The sequence below is a fragment of the Mesitornis unicolor genome, unplaced genomic scaffold, assembly GCF_000695765.1.
Source record: "Mesitornis unicolor isolate BGI_N332 unplaced genomic scaffold, ASM69576v1 scaffold35585, whole genome shotgun sequence".
Lineage (NCBI taxonomy): Eukaryota > Metazoa > Chordata > Aves > Mesitornithiformes > Mesitornithidae > Mesitornis > Mesitornis unicolor.
Window position 1 is genome coordinate 1 of NW_010184086.1, and position 16912 is coordinate 16912.

A 16912-nucleotide genomic window follows, 5' to 3' on the forward strand; every position below is an offset into this window, starting at 1 on the left:
AGGGCCAGGCCTGGGCGCTGCAAAACCGGCACCGAGGGGCTCTGATGCTGCCCGTGTGTCGTTGCAGGGCTCAGGATGGACTTTCTGACGCTGCTCTTGATTTATTTGTGTTTTGTCCTCGCTGCTGTCGCTCTGCTCTGCATCTGCTCGGGAAGGAAGGAGAGTTTCCTCGCCAGAAGGGTCAGCGGTGCAAGCCAGGTAAAGAAGTGACCTCCCAGAGCCATGCTCAGCTCCTGCTGAGCCTCTGCCCTAGTTCATCATCCTGAAATCACTGTATTCCTCCTCCATAAAAGCAGTCCATGTGGTTAGAGCGGTGATACGGTGTATTCCATATTTCACACTATGCACGCTGCATCTCCTGGTCCTGTGAGCGCTGGGCTGGGCTGGGCGGCCGCTGTGGGGGAGCAGTCGGGATGGAGCTTCTGGAAGTACCCTGTTCAGTGACACCATAACACGTCAGCTTGGAGAAATCAAATAATGATGAGGCCCCAGGTATTTGCACTTCTATGGTATTTGCCGTGGTCACTCAGAGGAAAAAGGTGAGGGGAGGTTTGAGAATTAAAACAGGGAGAGAATTAAAATAGGGAGAGAATTACAACTCATAGCTCATATTTTAGGGGAAGCTCTTTAATGTGAGTCTAATAATGCTGCAGGCTGTTGTTCCCTAAGAAAGAGGGAGGAATGAAGAGATTTAAAAGAGGATTAAGAATTGGCATTTTATTGTAAAAACAGGGAATGGATTGAAAAGGCAGTAGCTTATTTTTCTGTCTGGTGGGCTGTGTCTGAATGAAGAAGGAAAAACAAAAGGGGTAGCGTTCTTGGAAGAGAAAGGATAAGAATTATCATGTAAACTGTAAATATTTAATGTTTGCATGAGTCTAAACAGACTTTGCTTTTTATTTATAGTATTTTACTTTATTTTGCTTTCTAGACAGGCAAATTTGTTATTTTCCCACGTTTCTTAGTATCTGTTCTAACAATCATCCATTAAAATACTGCTGTGATGAATGGTCACTGTCTGGAGAAACGTAATCAATGCCTGCGCGCATGAAATAAGTACAGGTGATCCTAAATAGCTTCTCTGGACACTGTCTTTTCAATTCATTTCCAACTGTAATGAATGAAACATGTAAGGCTGAAAGTTTGTTGAAACTGCTTGACCGCACTCCTGTAAGATCCTTTGAAGCATTGCAGGCACTGTGGAGTCATTCACTTGCAGGGAGCCCAGCTGTTTGTCGCTCTGGGCCAAGCCAGCTCCCACCCCTGCCTGTTTTCCTTGCCACGGGCGGTGCAGCTGTGCTGTGTGCATCGCACGGGTCTCCTCCTTCCCTCCGCCTTTCCTCATCGCTGCAAATCATGAGAGCCTTTTGCTTTGGCATAAGGAACGGCTGAAATGCAGGGGATTGCCGTACTGCACAGGGGGGAAACACACAGTTAATTCAGATTTGAGTTCTGCAGTCGCATGCAGGTTGCTTTGCTGTCTGGTGTTGTGTTTCCTCTTGCGGCACACAGCCTCTGTCAAAAGAAGACTCGTCACTCGCACTGCTGACACGAGGCGTACAAGTTAAAAAGTATTTAGCGTCTTCTCAGCTCCGCATATGCTTTTTGCCTTCTGGTCTTTCACATCTGAGGCAGGCAGCTCTCACTGCATATTTTCTTTCTGTGTCGGTTAGAAATAAGCTCGGCTGCTCTAATTCCTCCAGCGCTGATGGAGCAGCGCGTTGCTATAGAGATCTGTCATCTGCTGCACACCGGAGTCACGCAGTCCTGCAGTCACAGGACTTTGCTGAATGAAGACAGGCGGTTTTCTTCAGCGTGTCCAGCTGGTTTTGAAACGACGATTAGACAGACATGGAGTTAGCGGGCTGGGTCGTAGCTGTAATTGAAGAAATTGGGGCAGAAGTGGTTTTGGTGGAGTTTGCTTGTTAGGTTTTTAGTTGGTTTGGGTTTTTTTTTCCTTTTTCTGCAGGATAGCAGGCTTGATCCCTTTGCTTATCCCCACTTGCATCTGTCAGATGTCCTGGTGGAGCATATTGTAGTTCAGAAATTGCTCCGTTCTATCCCCTGCTTAACCAGTTACCCAGTCTATAACCCGATATAAGCTCCTTAAAACTTTCACACATTAACCCAGATACATTTGTTTGTGCCTGCTGGACTTCCAAGAATACGGAACCTCAGTCCCATTTTTAAAAACCGCAGCAATGTCCCTTCTTAGAGCTCAAATGCCTCTGAAAATGAGCTGTACCTCCCCAGTGATATGGCTGCAGTGATGTACACCTGAGGGATGAGGTGACTTATGTTTTTGTTTGAACGTTCCCCAAGGCAGAAGCGCTGTGCGATTCGGATAACAATGTTTTCCTTTGCTTCAGGTGTTGTCATGTGTAATCCCCACACAGCTCCGGAGGGTGACACACGGGGCGCTTCACAGGCTGTTCCACACAAGGTATTGCACTTCTGCTTTATGCTCTTGGTATTATTTCTCACTAGTACTTCTGGCCACTGTTGGTGACCTCCTGCCACCATCAGAGCTCTCAGTATTATCCTTAGACGTTCTCTCTTCATTAGTGGTGCTTGTCAGGGATTACAGATTCCCTTTAAGGTCTGTCACACTGTTGTCTTTCTGTTCCTTGCTTATTGATGAGGAAACAGCACCCTGAAATATTTGAACATACTGACAGATAATGATAATGTGGCTCAGTAGCTTCCAGTGTAACAGATGTTGGTCGTGCTGGTGGGAGGCTGCAGCCACGAGAGAATCACAACAGACTCCCTGGCAGCTGCAGAACGAGTTGAGGGCAGAGGCAGCGATCCCCATCCTCGCCCTCAAATCCCATTAGTCGTAGTCCAACAGCTTGGGTGTCCAGGTGGCTCAGGGGGAAGCTGCACAGCTGCCAATGTGCAGCCTGCTGTATGAAGGTGAATTTTATTTCCTGTGAACTTCGGTGCTTTAGGATCTGCTCCAGGAACGATTTAAATACCTTTCCTCTGGGGGCAGCAGCTGCACTCTGACAGATGCTTCAGGGGCGTAACATCTACAGCTGCTGAACGCCTGCTGCAGTTGTGGTGCTGCCTGCTGTCCAGATCCCCTGCTGTTGGGTTAACACAGCCCAAGAGAGAGCAGTTACACTCAAACGTGCAGGCAGCAGCAGAGCAATACCTGATGAGCCTGGTGGATCTGTGCTTGTTTGATTATGCCGTGCACTGGAGGCGCTTTGATCCTCCACACACCCCCTTCGACTGCATCACCTCATTCGAGTGCGAGATTTCTCAGTTCCTGCAGAATTCCTCTTTAAAACTGGTAATGAAAGTCCAGCAAACTGCTGTACAATGCAGAGAACTGTCGTAAGTGAACATGGCTCCGTTAATGCATGCCTTATCCGAGCATCTGCTTGCCAGGCTGCTGAAAGCCATTGCTCAGTATGACACATGCCAAACAAACCTGCGTGCCGAGCTGTTGTGCAGCTTGCCTTGCAGAAGCCGTGGGTCTGCCAACAGGCTGGGACTCGTGTTCGCTGTTGCTCACCTCCTGCCATGGCTATTTCCTAGCAGCTGCTTATATTATTATAGATTTTTTTGAAGACTACCTTTTACTGGGGTTTTCTCTGCAGCACACAGCGAACATCCTCTGGCAGAGTGTTTTGTGGCCTATTGCTGAGACAGGTTTTGTCAGCACCAAGGGGGCTTTGCACTTGACTCTGCTGTTGGAAAAAAAAATCCCAAGGACGTGACAATAATGGAAGTGAATTTAGCTGGCATATTTAAAGATGTGTATGTGGGAAGAAGAGAAGGAGAAGCCACTGGATGGAGAAAACACTATTAATATGCGCTCCATGCTGGCCTGAAAACCTAAAAGAGGTGTCTCCTTGCATTTGGAAAGTCTTGCTGATCACCTCTGCTTGTACTTGACCTGTTAATCGGGATGCTGAGTATGAAATAGCCTGTCCCCTTTCTGTTTCAGGAGCCGTTTGTTTGTTGTCCTGCACATCGCCCTGCAGGCTGCGGTGTTTGGGGAATACACCTGGGAAGTGTTCGTTTACTGCTGGGAGCTGCAGTTCCACCTCCTGCTGCTGCTGCTGCCCTACCTGCTGCTGGCTGCCAACTTGGGCTGCTTCCTCCTCTGCTCCCAGGCCAACCCTGGTACGCTTGTGCTGATTGTGGCTGCGGCTGTTTGAAAACAGAACCTAAAAAATGTAACAAAACCCTTCTCGTTTCTTTGGTAGGTGTAATAACAAAATCAAATCATGCATCACTGGTTCAGGTTTACGCGTATGATGGTGTATTATTTCAGAAGGGCATCGTGTGTCCTACGTGCAACGTGGAGAAGCCAGCCAGATCAAAACATTGCAGTAAGAATCTTAACTTCCTTGCTAAGCATAACAGTGTTACTGTCCTAGATTAATTCACCATCAGTACCTGCAATTCACGCTACCTCTGCTCTGTTACCCAGCTCGATGTGTTCATTTTACTGCGGTTCCACCTCACAGCTGCCCTTGGCCCATCCATGGGACTGTTTTGCTGCTGTTTCTTCCCACAGAAATTACCGGTTCCTTGGGTATCATTTTGGGTCAGGAACAGGCAAGCTTTTTAGCATCTAAAAGTTAAATGAAAAAATTACCACCTCTGAAGACCTGGGTTAAGGATTTTGTGTTTCTCTTGCAGAATTTGCTGTCACCATGTAAAATAAAGCTGGGAGCAGCAATCTCTGCCTTTCATGTACTTTGCTAGGCAGTACTGTCAGAGAAACCAACGTCTTTGAGCTGCAGTCTTGGTGAATAAAAGAGGAAATGAGATACAGGTCTTTCTTCTTAGTACTGAGGGGAGTTTATGATACGCAGTTGAAATTAATGTATTTTCTTAAAGAGCTATCAGCTAAATCATTTTCAGGATACTTAGATTTATTCTCAGATGCAAAACTCTCCTAAGCTGTGTAAAAATCAAACTGATTACTTCAAAAGCAATTCCCTGAGCCCTGTCACTTGCTCCTCACCAGGTTTCTGCAGCGTCTGCGTGCATCGTTTCGATCACCACTGCGTGTGGGTCAACAACTGCATCGGTGCCTTCAATGCTGGGTATTTCTTCCTGTACCTCTTCACGCTGACTGCCGTGGCCGCAGCCGTTGCCAGCATCACAGCGGCGCTGCTCGTCCACGTGGTGCTGCTGTCAAACCTGATGCAGGGCAGTTACCTCGATGACCAAGGGCAAGAGCACGCCGTGGAGATTCTCTTCCTCGTTCAGGTGCGTTTGTGCTGTCTCGGTTGTTGGCCTCTGAAAAGGTTTATGTCAGCCTTTGCTTTCAGGAATCCTGTAAGTCCATCTGTTCTCAAAGGCAGGATGGGGACAGACTGCAGGTTTTTACCAGCTTTACACAGCTAATGAAGTTTAGAAAAATGCCATTGCAGGATATTCTAAAAATACAGGATTTTTCTCATGGCGCTTCATTCCACCCTCCCATCCGTGCAATTTCTGTCTCCAGACTGCTTTTACTCACCAGATCTGGTTCTTAAAGAGTGATTTTACATTCCAGTGACCATCTACTGTCGAAATGTTTAGGAAACCATTAACAATCCTTGAGTTGCCTTCATGGAGGTGTTAAAGCAGGACCCTACCACCCTGGAATTTAGTTACTTGAGTATTTTTCTCTCACATACAAGCAAAGGGTGGCTTTGAGTCTCTCTAGCACTTGAGTTATATGCATTTCAATCCCACATCCCTTTCTGTATGGCATTGAGGCAGTAAGTAGTAGAGGCTTTGTCTTTTCCTCATCCTGGACAACAGATGTTCCAGCCTTGGACTCTTACAAAGGGATCTTGGTCAGGGAATGTTTGCTCTCATTTGAGCAGTATCATTACCACTCCCCAATATCGGAATTTAGCTCAGAAAAGAGCTGCTTAAACTGTGTGATGTCAGCAAAACCTGAAGTTGTGTTGGATTGTAGCCTCTTCATTTGGCAGTTTGTTTTCTGGTTAATTGCTCTTGTAACTTCAAACAAACAAACAAACAACAGACTCAAACAGAACCCAAACAAAACACCAACCAAACAAGCAAAACTCTGGTATGAAAGACAAACATTCAGAGGCAGCTGGGTGTAGGAAATAGCCCTGCCTATCAGCACAGCTTGCAAGGAAATACATTTCTGGAAATCTCTACGCTTTACTCAAGGTTCAGTCAGGAATGGAGCGTCACCGAGCTGGCTGGGGGACAGGGCTGTGGCTGTGCATTTCGGCTGGCGCTCTGCAGCGGTCGCACACCTCCCTGTGATTTACTGCTCCGACCTTTTAACCAAGTTATTATTTCCTTTTTTTGCAGCACCTTTTCTTGACTTTCCCCAGGATTGTCTTCATGCTTGGTTTTGTTACTCTCCTCACGCTCGTGCTGGGTGCGTACAGCAGCTTCACGCTGTACTTGGCCTTAACCAACCAAACGTCCAACGAGTGGTATAAATCCCGGCGATACGGGTGCTCCCCCCACCTAACAGCGCAGCCTCGTGCCAGCCGAGTCGCCTACAGAAACGTTTATTCTAAAGGAGTCTGGAAGAATTTAAAGGAAATCTTTAAGCCTCCTACAGTGTTGGAAAGCAAAAAGAAAACATGAAGAAATTACTCTTTGTGTGTACGTTTTTAAGCTCTTTGTAAGACTTCATTTCAGCAGTGCACTTTGATGCCCAAAACAACTTTTGTAAAAGTATTACTGTATTTCAGTTAAGGAATCGGAAACTGTTTTCATAAAGCTGATCCGTCTGCAAAAACCCAGAGTTCTTCCAGGTTTCTCTGTGACACGACTCGTACCGGTTGTGACCGTGGCCTGTTGTCTTTTCAGACGTGCACGTTATTTGTCAGCTATTCACATTATTTTCCCTGCAGGAACGTGGAGACTCCCAGCTGTGAGCTCCTATTTTCAGCAGTGTCTGATGAGCAGTGCCTCAGCAGAGCACTATTTAAGATGCTACTTCACCTGGGGCGATCTCTGAGGTTAAGCTTAGCCCTCATTTCCTTGTCAGAGGGACCAGCAGTGGATTTTCTGGTACAGAGAGGGAGCTCTGGTCCATGTTCCTGAGGTGAATCTTTGTGTATGCACTTGTGAGGGAAGAGCTTAACAAAGAGCTGCTGTGAACTTTGAGGAAGCTTCGTCTTTTTGTGAGTAGCCTTGTTTGGTAAATGCTTAACTCATTACTGTTAACTACATCAAGTGCTACTTCTCCTCCTTACTGCTGAGTCTCTTTCTTGATACCTATTTGAAGCACGTTCAAAGTAAGATGCCATTTCAGCCTTAAGAGTCATGAAAATGGTGCCTTCCAGACAGCATTTCAGCATCCTGAAAAGGGTATAAAGATGTGATATTGAGCTCTGGCCGTACAGGTCCTGGCAGATTACAGACTTAATCCATTTCTCATCTTTATTCCACTGTTTGATGTATCTCCTCACAGCGAGGGGCTCAACCATCTCTTAGCCATGTCTTTGTATTCTGGGCGTTTTGCAGCAGGGGAAGGTGCAGTTGCTGAGGGTTTCTAGGGCTGCCCACCTGCACCTGAACACACTGCTTCAGAAACAGCAGTGACGGGGTCTTCTGCTTGTAGGTGAGCACTGACCAAAGACAGAAATAAACCTACAGCTCTGCAGGTGGCCTTCTGAAACCCCTCGAACCAGGGCTGACTGGGGAGATGTCCAAAGCACAGATGCACTGGCTCATGTAAGAGGCTTGTGCTTGTTTTGGGAAGAACAGCGTGTTTGGCTCACCCAGCGGTGAGGGTTTCTTAAGCATTTTAAGTGGCTCTGTTCTCTTTCTAGAAATTCTTGAGTGGTAACAGAGCAGAAATTGGAAAAAATATAGTGAGAACTTTTAAGATAAATTTAAATAGCTTTATTTTTTAAAAAGTATTTATTTACATGCTGAATCTGTACAGTATGACATTAAAAATCTGTATATGGTTTAAAAAAAACCACATTCCTATACAATATGGCTTTACACCCCAACAGAGCAGCTCTCAGAGCAGCCTGTCTGGCATTGCAAGGGTACAACGATGCATTCTTTCATAGACCAGTACATAAGGCTACTTACTTGTCCAGGATATAAAATAAAATACTGCAGTACCATGCCTTGGGAGGACTTGAGTAGTGAGGTTAAAGGCATGAGAGTTTTCAAGTGGTGGTGAATGCACACCAGAACTCGTTAGGTTTGGTTTTCTTGGTTCGTTTTAAGTGTCTATGAGTAAGCAGTCTCTTATGAGACCCTACACACTTGCTCCACTTTCAATCCTTTTAAATCTAAGCATCAGAACGCTACTGTCCTGTGGTCAGAGGTAAAGGCTTTGCAAAGGAACTTCCTTTATTTGAGGCAGCTGTACAAAACACTGAGACTGTCCAAAGTGGCGCGCTGGTCACTTCCGCAGCGTAACCATGCAGCGGTTTTTGACTACTGTCCTTTCCATTTGAACCAGAAACCATCTCAGGGCTGTACCATCTCGTTAAGCCACTCACCTACAGAAGCATTCTCTCCCTCGCTCTCTGAACAATTACAATGGCAAACTTAGGACTGATCAAACTCCCCAAACTGGAGAAAAATCCAAGTTTTACATTAACATCCGCCATAGCTGCGTGGTGGTTACACAATCACAGTCTGGACTTCCACCTCCCCCTCCTGGGAGGCGATCACAAACTCTCCTGCGTGTTCCATTATCTCAATGTCCTCAGACGCCACCATCGTCACCGTCCCGTCCTCCGTCTCGATGCTCCCCTCCGTAGTCAGCACCGCTCCTTCTCCGATGGCCGACGCCAGCGTCATGGCGACCTGCTCCGTCAGGCTCTCGGGGGTCGCGATGGTGATGGTGTCCGCAGCATCTGTGGTCACTTCGGAGTTTTCTGCCACGGTGACGTTCTGCACAATGATCTGGTGACCGGAGTTTGCTTGATTTACTATTTGTTGTACAACCTTCATGATGTGGCTGTCGACCTACAGAAGAGAAAAGATGCCACGTTATTTCTCAGTGTACTTTGCTGTCGGAAGCAGAGAGATCATCACCATCAGCAGTGCTCCATGAGCAGTACAAGCAGCAGCAGTTAATTCTAGTTCCCTCCAGCTGTTCACTCAAGAACAGCTGACTCCTAAACGTGTCACACCTCGTGTCGCTGAAGATGTTTCACCAGCAGAGTCCTCCCTGCAGAAAGTCAGACTCCTGCTTATAGGAAAATCTTAACAACGCCTGCCCAGATGTTTAAACTGCGAATCAAGAGCCTGGCTTTGCAGCAGCCATGATTTCCAGCATTCAATTCCCCCAAGCTGAAGTGTTACTGTCCAGGTCTACATAGCCAGCAGCTGTGCTCTCGTGTGTGAAGCCACACAAGTCACCATCACAGAGAGGATCAGGGGTTAACAGAGCTCGGTCAAACCCAGCATGACCAGCGTTATGTTTTTGGACAGACAGGTCTGCAAAACTAGAGGTATGTAAATGAATTATTTGAAGTTGGGTTTATTTAGTGTGTCTTTCAGGCACTGAAAGTGATTCATTTCATCATACCAGGTCCCCAAAACAATACTTCGTGTGGCTGCTTTACCTCGTGTCTTGTTCCCTCTATTATTTCAGTAGCTTCGCTGGTCTCCATGTCTTCAGTGGCAGTCTTGAAAGACAAAATACAGTGATTCCCTTTTTAATTATTACCAAAAAAACTTTTATTACCAAGATATAAGACTCTTAAGACTTTTACAAAAGTCTTTCTGTTCCCCCCATGCTGCAGTAGCGACTCTTAGGACAACTCCTCCTTGAAATTCCCTCCCAATCCCATTATCGAGAGCTGCTTAAAAGTAATGCAAGTGCTCAGAAATAACTGAAAGAGACCATCCCCTCTCAGCAGGACTTGGCCAACTGGCAGATTTTTCTCCTATTAGAGCAAAAACTATGGCAGCACTAAAGGGACTCAATAATTGAACTGTGCTATTCTGCATGGGTGAGTACTGGCTCTTTGTCGTGAAAGGGGAGAAAGGAAAATGTGTAGTTCATTGCTTCTGGCAGCCACAGCCAGCTAAAAACAGAGATTATTTCAGACAACATAAGCTAAATAGGGATGGGAGAAGAGAGTAGGTAGGAGCTGAGGGAAAGCAGAAGCAAGTTCGTGAGGATAAAAAATGTGGTGTGGTCAGAAGTTCTTGGTCTTGGCCTTTTGATGAGCCACTGCCACTCTTCCCTGCGTCCTCGTTTTCCTGCCTACATTACACACAGGATTGCAGGAAGGTGATGGAGTAAACCCCCGGTGCTCTCCTTCTGAACTAGACTAATGCTACTTCATTGCTAGGGTCGCACAGGCAGGGGCAGCATTGGTTAGAGCCTATTTTACCTTCTTCCCAAAGCCTAGAGGAGGAACATGCCCAACTGCAGTTTTAAATCGACAAAATACCATGCTAAATTCAGAATGAGAAGGCTGTTTGCCCCACTTCCTACCTCAATGATGTATTCCTGAGTGTCTGCCACCACTGAAGAAAACTCGACCAGAACAGTGTGAGGATCTTCAGAAATGACGGTCGCAGCTAAGTTGTCGGCGGACTGACTTTCCTCAGACACGATCACTTCTTCCACCTCTTTCAAAGCAAGGAGGCAGCCACCTGAATGGTATAAATAAAACCCATTATTTTTCATAACCATCTCAAATACCTGGGAAACACAGCACAAACAGACCCCTGTGACAGGATGCCGTCAGACAACAGGCTCTCAGCCCACCAGCACCGCCCAAACGCAGTCCAGTGTCATTCCAAAAACGAAATTCCGATGCATAAAACCCCAGGGGATTTCAAAAGCCGTATGTGAAGAACATACAGTAAGACTTTTGGAACAGTTTAAGTCGTATCTTTTCTGCTTATGCATTACATTGCAGTATCTACCTAGGAAACTCTTCTTTTTCCCTCCAGTAAACTTGTGTTGTCCTTTACAACCTCAATACTGTGTCTCACTACCTGAGCAGGTTTGAAAATCCGTGCTTGGGAGCTAAAGGAGCAGCAGGTCCTTTTTGAAGGATTTCATAAACCCCCCAAATTAGCACAAATTTAAAAAAATAAAAGTTGCCAAGTTTAACCATAACAGCATGTGCCATATTTAAGTTTTACAGTCTTCTCCCTTCTTCCCCAACACAGAAATCAAGCTTTCTCTGGCATTACTTAGTGAAAATTGATTTAATTAATTAATTAGACAGTTAATTTTCTGTCTCTTTGTGTGGAGCCTTGGAACAGAACCCCTTCACAATCTGGGGCACTCCTGTACAGCACAGGGTCTGCATTCCCCACTTGAGCCAGTTTGGAGCAGAGAGCCCACAGCACTCCACAGTGGGATTCCTAATGCAAATTCCATTTTGGTTCTCTTTAGATGATCTAGATTTTCTATTAGAACTGTTTTAAGGCTGTTTGTTCACCATCATTTTTGGTCAGAGAGATCGCAATAGAAATATTTAATAATGTATTTGGGGGGGAAATGTAATGCATCTCCTTCTGATGCAGCTGAGATGCAGATAAACAAACGGCCTTGGACGAAGGTCGTCAGATCCACTCGAAAAGATCGTTACTCAGCCAAAAAGCAGCTTGTCCAAACCCAAACTTATAACACCCCACCCCACCTCACCTTTGGTTTTTAAGTGCCTGTTGAGAGTGCCGTGCTCCGCAAACCCTCGCCCGCACTTGTAACACTTGAAAGGCTTTTCCCCGGTGTGGTGGCGGATGTGGCGCACCAGCGAGCCCTTTTCCCGAAAGCCCCGACTGCAGTACTGACACACGTAAGGCTTCTCCTCTAAATGCGTACGGATGTGGACTTGCTGGGCGTTCTGTACAGAGAGAGAAGCAGGAGAAGGGCAGCTCAAGGGAATGACACACTCAGCAAGCAGTATTTTAGCTTCCAGGGTGCAAGCCAACATGGCTTTTATGGAATACACAATAAAGACTTGGCTGCATTATCTTTCTATAATTTTTCCACACATGAAGGAACAGTTACTTCACAAATGTGAAGGTTTTATTAAGACTGTCCCTCTTTTCCCCGCTATAACAAAAGCTCCTTCTGGAGCCTCTGCTCTTATAAGAGGCAGGTGAGCTGGCATTTGGTATTTCAGGAGCAAAGGCTCCTAAATTCTCCCAGATTTGCTCTGGCAAGGCAAATCTGAAGGCCAGGCTGCTGTGAGGGAGGCTCACCTTTGTCTTGTACCGCTTGCCACACTTGGGACAGGAATACGGCCGCTCATCAGAATGCACTCTGCGATGCCCCTTCACGTGTGCGATGGTCTTGTAGAGCTTGCCACACTCTCCGCAGCGGAAACGCCGCTCGTTCACGTGCACTTCTTGGTGCTTCTTGAGCAGATAGCCTTTTGTGAACTCTTTGCCACACTCCTCGCACTTAAAAGGCTTGTAATCTAGAGAGAGAGAGAACACGTGGTTGACGCAGGACAACCAGCAGTAACAAGTATTTAGTACATGCTAAACAAGATTCTTACAAAATATTAACCCAGAGAAGGAGGGAAATTCTATTTTTAACTGCGTGTATGGGCTTTGTCTCATTCAGAAGTGAATTCTGCCCAAATGTTGCTCTTGTGGCCTTTGGTGCCTTCCAAGCAGCAGTCCCAGCCCTGTTCTGCCTCGCTAGTGGCTTCATCACAAAGTTCTGCTTTCAAGGATGCAGTGCAGGCCCTGAACCATGGAAACTTTTCCTTTTTTAAAAGTGTTTCTTTTATCCTCTGTTCTAGAGCTCAGCCTTTCCGTATCTCTGTGTTAATTATTAATCGATTCAGCACAGCTAGCGGCCGTGTAAAGGCAGGAATCTGAAACAAAGCAAGCTGTGCTGTAAGATCACAGTGAGGCCTGGTGCATTTTAGACAACAGCATAAGCATAGACCTTTACCTAAATGGCCTTTCACGTGTGTTTCGAGGAACGTAGCGTCACTGAAGGCTTCGTTACAGTGAGGGCAAACGTAACTTTTGTACCCATTCGTTCTTTCTGCATCTGTCTGTTGGAAAGAAAATGGTACAACAGGAGTATTTTTGTACAGTTTGTACAGTAAGCGTTGCGATCCAAACTCCCAGTTAAACACTCAAGCTTTGACAAGAAAGAGCTCTATGCTGTTGACAGGAAGAAAGCCTGCATGCATACAAACACTACACTTAAAGCATGCATTAGAAACGTAACTATGAGAACTGAAAGACGCAGGCACAGGGAGAGATGCACTGAGGGTAATGTGCAGGGTGGCGAGGCTGACAGTGCTGTCCACAGCCAACTGCAGGCAAGGGACAATTAAAAAGTCAATCAATTTGTGGAATACAAACATACAGACTCCGCTTGTTCTACTTCAACACACTGTTCCCCACAGGGCTCCTCTTCTGCTTCCACCACTTGGTTTTCTAGTTCCTCTGCAGCAGCCACGGCTGGTTCCTCTGGCTTTTGCATTTCCTCCACGGCGACTCTCTCTATCACGATACCTGAATTCCTCATGGCCTGCCTCAGCAGGTTCTCACTGTTCACTTCCCCCTCGCACGGCAGCTCCTCGGGATGCGACTGCTGAAGGAATAAACACACAGCCCTTTTTTTTACAGCAGCTCTGCTACAACGGTCGATCTTTCTAGGGTGTCTGATGCTGCGAGTCAGGGCCGACAGATCAACAGGAATGACCTTGGACTGGGGAGGAAGTTGAGGTGAAGCTGTGCTCTAGGGATGATGAGCCTGTGCTCCTGCTGCAGGGTCTCACAGCAGGGAACGGTCACCAAAAACCCTCTCCTCACCTTCTGTACGTGGTGGTGAACCCTACACCTCCCCCCATGTGCTACGCACACGCTGCTAAGCCCAGCAGCAGATGGCCAGACAGGGTCAGAGCAGATTCCCTTCTGTGTTCTTGATGAAAAAGCAGCTAATTAACAGCTTCCTTCCACCACACGGATTTATTCCCAGCACTTAAGGAAATGTCGTTTATGAGGTGAAATACTTCTCTGCATAAAACACACCAAGGGTATTGAAGAGCAATGACACTCACGTCTTGGTCCAGGGATTTCGCATCTACCACAGGGAGTTCCTGCATTTGGACGTGGACTTCGTGGAGAACGTTGCCTTTTGCGTCTGTCACGAGGTGAATGACGGGCGAGGTGTCGATGGATTCGCTCGCTACTGAGGAAACGGTGTCTGCGTTTGAACTGCAGGATCCTTCAAGGAAAACATTACCAGTCACTTGGTGTGCTGCCACCCCCCATTGACCTGCACAAAATGTGTCCTGGAATACGAGGTGCCTGCTCAAGCCATCTTTGTACCAGATTATCAAACAGGCTTCGCAGCCAACACCTGACTACGTGTGCTTCAGGTTAGTAACTGAGCTCTATAAATTACTTCTTCCTGTATAAAAGATAGAAACTGAAATATTTTCTTCATCACTGAGAAAGAATTGACAGCTCCAGTACCAGGAGCACGCTCGGTTTTAGCAGACACAAGGCTGACACTGGCAGCATCACTGACCTGCTGGCAGATCGTCCTTATTGACCACGATTTCTTTGTTCACGCTGAAACGGATCTTTTCGGTGCAAGGTGTCAGGGATTTCAGGTGCCGAGTCAGAGCTCCCGATTCCCGGAAGCTTTTCCCACATTTCTTGCATTTGTAAGGTCTTTCATCTGGAAACGACAAGAATCAAAGCAACTGTATTAAATTAACCATGGGTGGCATTAGCTCTGCGTGACACAAGAACGCTTTCAGCTTCCTCCAGCGTGCTCATCCCACAGCCTCGTGTTGCCTCCAGCACTCCGAACACCGGGAGGCTCCACGGTCTCGGCAGCAGATGGAAAGCAGCAGCAAATTCCACTGCAATTTCTAAGCTGGACAACCATGCACAGTGCGCTCAGCCGCAGCTGCAGAAGCCTCTTACCAGTGTGCCGGCGATGGTGTCGAATCAGAGAGCCTTTTGTCCTGAAGGACGTGCCACAGAGTTTGCATTCATAGTCCTTTCTGCTGCTGTGAGTGATCATGTGAGCCTTGAGGATGCTGGCCTACGGAAGGAATTGCATTTTACAAGATGTAAAATCCGCCACCATTTGGAACGTTTCAGCTGTAAAGAACAACCCTGCCCCTTCTGAAAGCAGAGCTTCCCTTTTGAAATTAATTAATGTTTATACGTTTTTAAGTATGTAAAGGGCAGTGTCAGGAGGAAGGAGCCAGGCTCTGCTCTGGGATGGCCAATGCCAGGACAAGGGGCAATGGTCCCAAGCTGGAGCACAGGAGGTTCCAGCTGAAGATGAGGCCAAAGTTTGTCAGTGTGAGGGTTCTGGAGCATGGCCCAGGCTGCCCAGAGAGGTTGTGGAGTCTCCTTGTGTGGAGACACCCAAAGCCCCGGCCGTGTTCCTGTGTGACTGCTCTGGTGATCCTGCTGTGGCAGGGGTTGCACTGGGGGAGCTTTCCAGGGCCCTTCCAGCTCCTCACATCCTGGGATTCTGTGAAAGCGCAGCATGCAGTAGAGGGGCACGTTGTTACCAAGTCTTCAGATATCCTAGTGAACAGCTGGCCTAAATAACCCAAACACAGTGGGACTTACCGTTTTAAACGTCTTCTGGCACAATTCACACACATAGCGCCCTTCTTTGTTAACCAGCAGCTTAAACTTTATCAGTTCAGTGGAAACATCCTGCTCCTGATCGTCAGCGTTCCCTTGCTCCTCAGTGACCTCCCCATCAACGTGGCCATTTGGGTTTTCAAAAACGTGGTCTTCTCCAACAATGACTTCTCTGATGTGCCCACTGCCTGGGAAACGGATACCGAGACAGTGACAGTGATGTTCTGTGCAGAAGAAAGCTTTACACCACCAGAGCAATTCCCTGCTTCGCCACTTCACGCAGTGGGAAGGAGAAACAGTTATTTTACACGTAGAACACAGATCTTTGCAAAGTTCTCATCACCACTGTATAAATATCAAAACGGGTGCTTCTGCAGTGAAGTTTTAAATCTAATTTGTAGAAAGAATTGCAAAGCTGGCCTAGGGATGCCTCTCTCCCACCTCTGAGGCAACACTCAGTCCCACATCCCAGTGCTCACCAACACCCAGTTCACGGCCCCAGCTGCACACAAATCAAACAGAAGAGGATCAGGACGAGTCACCCACTCCCAGCCCAGGGGGGCTGTACACGCAAGCATCTCGAGCTCACCTACTATAGCCGAGGCACTGCCGATTTCCTCTGCTATCGAAGATGCTTCCACAACTATATGAGCAACAGTTATGGACTCCTCCACGGAAGGAACCGCCTGCTGTAACAGACAACGTTTTAGCAGGAAGGATTCGTTACCGTTAACATCATCGTCTTCTGTTCTCTCCCCTCCAACCCAGCAGACCATTGCATCCTAATTATTTTCAGCCCCGGCTCGAGGAGAAGCCTGCTGTCACCTTTTGTGCTTCTGGGCTGAGCAGAGCCGCCGATGCAGCAGCCAGCGCTTCTGGAGCTCGCTGGCAGACCTTCTGCAGTTTGTGTTGCACGAATTCCTCCAAGGAGGTGAACTCTGCCTGGCAGCGGCCGCACTTGTGCACATCATCTTCATCTGCGAGTGAAAATTCAGCCATCAGTTTAGGAAAACACGGCACCTGTTAACGAGCTGCGATGACACCGAAAACTTCGCCGATGCAGCAGCCAGCGCTTCTGGAGCTCGCTGGCAGACCTTCTGCAGTTTGTGTTGCACGAATTCCTCCAAGGAGGTGAACTCTGCCTGGCAGCGGCCGCACTTGTGCACATCATCTTCATCTGCGAGTGAAAATTCAGCCATCAGTTTAGGAAAACACGGCACCTGTTAACGAGCTGCGATGACACCGAAAACTTCTGTTCTGCTCGTCCCGGTGAGCCCCCACGCCAGGACACAAGGGGCCCGGTGTTACCGAAGAGGATTTTCCCCTCCGTTTCTTGACCGGAGCGGGGCGATCCCCCCCGGCCAGGCCCCAG

General features: G+C 47.3%; 2 protein-coding genes across 2 annotated transcripts; one reads left to right on the top strand and one right to left on the bottom strand.

The window, feature by feature from the left end:
• Positions 1 to 75: 75 nt before the first annotated feature.
• Positions 76 to 6591, top strand: ZDHHC4 (zinc finger, DHHC-type containing 4). Its single transcript, XM_010184352.1, has 6 exons — positions 76 to 198; positions 2370 to 2443; positions 3959 to 4137; positions 4221 to 4346; positions 4991 to 5235; positions 6307 to 6591. Exons 1-6 carry the CDS (start codon positions 76 to 78, stop codon positions 6589 to 6591), a joined length of 1032 nt encoding a protein of 343 aa, XP_010182654.1.
• A 1252-nt stretch (positions 6592 to 7843) lies between these two features.
• E4F1 (E4F transcription factor 1) lies at positions 7844 to 16539 on the bottom strand. Its single transcript, XM_010184353.1, has 13 exons — positions 16366 to 16539; positions 16130 to 16226; positions 15523 to 15728; positions 14860 to 14980; positions 14456 to 14608; positions 13983 to 14149; positions 13286 to 13513; positions 12860 to 12965; positions 12157 to 12374; positions 11597 to 11795; positions 10430 to 10590; positions 9549 to 9611; positions 7844 to 8946 (listed from the first exon to the last, which is right to left on the bottom strand). The coding sequence occupies exons 1-13, from the start codon at positions 16537 to 16539 to the stop codon at positions 8599 to 8601; spliced, it is 2241 nt and encodes a 746-aa protein (XP_010182655.1). The 3' UTR covers positions 7844 to 8598.
• Positions 16540 to 16912: the final 373 nt, after the last annotated feature.

Excerpts from the sequence above, each read along its gene's own strand:
- ZDHHC4 (XM_010184352.1), top strand. The coding sequence starts at position 76 with ATGGACTTTCTGACGCTGCTCTTGATTTATTTGTGTTTTGTCCTCGCT. Across the intron at positions 4,138-4,220 it reads CTGCTCCCAGGCCAACCCTG|GTGTAATAACAAAATCAAAT; the intron begins GTACGCTTGTGC and ends TTTCTTTGGTAG. Across the intron at positions 4,347-4,990 it reads AGCCAGATCAAAACATTGCA|GTTTCTGCAGCGTCTGCGTG; the intron begins GTAAGAATCTTA and ends GCTCCTCACCAG.
- E4F1 (XM_010184353.1), bottom strand. The coding sequence starts at position 16,539 with ATGGCTGAATTTTCACTCGCAGATGAAGATGATGTGCACAAGTGCGGC. Across the intron at positions 14,981-15,522 it reads GCCAGAAGACGTTTAAAACG|GCCAGCATCCTCAAGGCTCA; the intron begins GTAAGTCCCACT and ends TTCCTTCCGTAG. Across the intron at positions 13,514-13,982 it reads CGAAATCCCTGGACCAAGAC|CAGTCGCATCCCGAGGAGCT; the intron begins GTGAGTGTCATT and ends TTATTCCTTCAG.